Source organism: Alligator sinensis, unplaced genomic scaffold (assembly GCF_000455745.1).
Source record: "Alligator sinensis unplaced genomic scaffold, ASM45574v1 scaffold1278_1, whole genome shotgun sequence".
Classification (NCBI taxonomy): Eukaryota; Metazoa; Chordata; order Crocodylia; family Alligatoridae; genus Alligator; species Alligator sinensis.
In genome coordinates, this window is record NW_005843297.1 from 5,059 (window position 1) to 7,979 (window position 2,921).

Here is a 2,921-nt window from a genome sequence, read left to right on the forward strand (position 1 = left end):
ACGGGCACGTTCTCCCGCACGCTCACGCGGTAGAGCGGCTGGCTGAACACGGGCGCGTTGTCATTGGCATCGAGCACCACCACGTGGATCCGCGCCGTGCCGGAGCGGACCGGATCTCCGCCGTCAGTGGCGGTGAGGATGAGGTCGTGAGCAGCCTGCTCTTCCCGGTCCAGGGGCTTCTCGAGCACTAATTCGGGGTATTTAAAACCCCCAGATGCAGTTTGCACTTGCAGGGAGAAATGTTCGTTACTGCTCAGTTTGTAGCTCTGGAGAGAATTCGTCCCCAAATCAGGATCCTGAACGTTGTGCAAGTGGAACCGGGATCCTGGGGCTGTTGTCTCACTGACTTTTAATTCCATTTCCCCTGTTTGGAAGCTCGGAGCGTTGTCGTTTATATCTACGATTTCGACTTCCACTCCATACAGCTTCATGTCATGCCCCACTATAAGCTCGCAGTTCAGCAGACATTTCTCTGCCCGGCCGCACAGCTGCTCCCTGTCTAGCCGCTCCGCCGTGATTAAATGGCCGCTCTTTATATTCAGAATGAAATACTGCGTCCTACCTGTGGAGACCACGCGCACGCCGCGCTCCGACAGCGCCTTGGCCTCCAGCCCCAGGTCCTGCGCGATGTTGCCCACGAAGGAGCCTTTCTGCATTTCCTCGGGGATCGAGTAGCGAATCTGCCCGGCCGCAGCGGCCCCGCACACGGCCAGCACCACGCAGCACAGCACGGCTCGCCCTGCGCAGCGCCGCAGCCCTTGTGCTCCGGAACTGGTCATGGCGATCCGGAGGATCCACTGCCTCTCCTCCGCCGAGCGCTGCTGCTTGGAGATGATCTCGGGACGATCGCTTTTGACAATATCAGGTGCTAACCCGTCTCTCGGTTTCCGCGAATAGCCTGCACCGAGAGTCAGTTCTGTGCGAGTGCGAGTCTGAGCTATCTGTGCTGAGCTGTGCGGCGGCGGCGCTGGGCTGGCTGGATCTCTCGGCTCATTTCTCTCCCTGATTGGTGAACAGCGGCGCTCAGAGTCTTAACCAATAACTGCAGACTCTCTTAAGTACAACGTTTGGGAAGTGATTTCCTTTGATACTTAAAGTGTCATTGGTGCCTTTTCCCCATCGTCGTGAGGAATTGAAGACTGAAGTGCTCCGAAGGGATTAACAGTGGAGTTAGTTTTATGCCTCACAAGGAGTTAATGCTTCTGCTTTCAATATTTTCACTATAATTGTAGATGGCTTCCCGGTCCTATCACCTGTGTGTCTATGTCTCTGTGCTGACTTGTCCACTTGTTTGTCCTTTTATGTCAACTTTCCTTATGTACTAAACGGCTGGAATAAACTGATGTACACGTTTGGTGAGGTTGTTACTGTGTGGTAGAAGGTTGTCACCGCCTGATAAAACTGAATTTTAGCCCGGGATTGTGACTTGTAGATTTCCATTGTATTTCAGTGTTCATTTCTGTTTTTCACTTGCAGTATGCATTGTCACCTCAATGGAAGTAATATAAATGGCAGGCAAAGGCGTGTTTTCTATGGCTGAAAATTGGAGCTGAGTCTCTCTGAATGTTGGTAACGGGAGGAGTTCGGCGCTGCATAGACAGCTCTGTCTCCCAGTTAGTGGTGAAAGGAGAGAGGTGTTTCTTGTATCTGACAACGCAGCAGGTGACCTGATTATGGACTTCTCCCAGTCAGCACCATTAGTCCCTCGGGAATAGTAATTACCTTTTTAGTGAACTGTATGTAAAAGAGATGCAATGTAATGTTATCCTGTATATTTCACACTTCAGCAGTATTTCCAGTTCCTTCTATCCAGTAAAATGTAAGGCTAGCGGTATCCTTGAGAACGGTAGCAACAAAGTATAACATTTACAGGTAACCAACAGGGAATATGCAATCTCACATATCTGTACACCGCACACCCACACAGATACGTACAAATACCAGCTGTGAGGTACCAGTATCAACTGGGCGCAGAGCAGCAGACTCGAGTTCTTGAAGTGCCTTGCAGTTCTACAAGGCTGTCATTTTGATACAATGCAACTCTTCCCTTTACCAAGCACTACGAAGCATTTCCTCTACTTCCTCTTCACGAGGCCACATCTTTTAGGTAAAGAAATCTTTCCTAGCAGCGACAAATGTATGCCATCATTCAACCATCAACCAGGCAGCGAAAATATCCTCACTCTGCCTCCTGTCTCTGGAACAGGTTTCATACCACTATTCCCAAAACCATATTATTGCAGCGTCGGTGTAATCGTAAATAAGTTGCACACGGGTGACTTTTCTCAAGGTGAAAAACTTGCTTCCTGAGAGGGCTAGGCAGAGAACATCTATGCTACTGAAAGGAAAACTTTTAGAGTTTTCCAGAATAAGCCAGCCTTACTTCTAGTTGTGGATATGCGAAGTGCTTTGCAAGGCTATAAATTATTACTAGTTCCTTTATATTATGGCAAATAAGGGCATTCTAAGAAACTGTGTAGCTTCTTATTGTTACAGAGCATTTGGACCAATGGTAACTGAAGAAGAGACCTTGACAGGAGGATGTAAGAGGAAAAATACTAATTTCGTGAGGTAAATATCTTTCTCCGGTAGCGCAGAATACTTGAAAGCCTGATAAAAGGTATCAACGATCACGTTTTTGGGAGGAGCTTAAGGAGTCACTCACGGGGCTGAGAGCCGTCGGAAACTCCTCTACCTGAACGTTACATTTCTCACCTGAATATCTGTCAGTATAACAGTGACGTGAATAAAGGGGAACCGGGGCAAAATGAAGAGCATATATGTGCAGCAAAGTTGTGGCCATTACTGTATTCAAGACCTGAAGGAAAATTAAACAAGCAAGGCTTTTTAACAGGAAACCGATTTTCAAACATAAAAAGAAACTCCTTTCACCAAAAACTCAGCTATTTTCCATAGCGGTT

The 2,921-nt window shown here is 48.0% G+C and overlaps 1 protein-coding gene across 1 annotated transcript in view; it reads right to left on the minus strand.

Annotated features, from left to right (window-relative positions):
• The window catches only part of LOC102385815 (protocadherin gamma-B5-like), an 8,588-nt gene that overhangs the window by 3,715 nt on the left and 1,952 nt on the right, over positions 1-2,921 (minus strand). Inside the window, 2 exon segments of the mRNA XM_014527083.2 lie at positions 3-1,002; positions 2,716-2,723. Of these exon segments, the coding sequence (XP_014382569.2) occupies positions 3-1,002; positions 2,716-2,723 (1,008 nt within the window).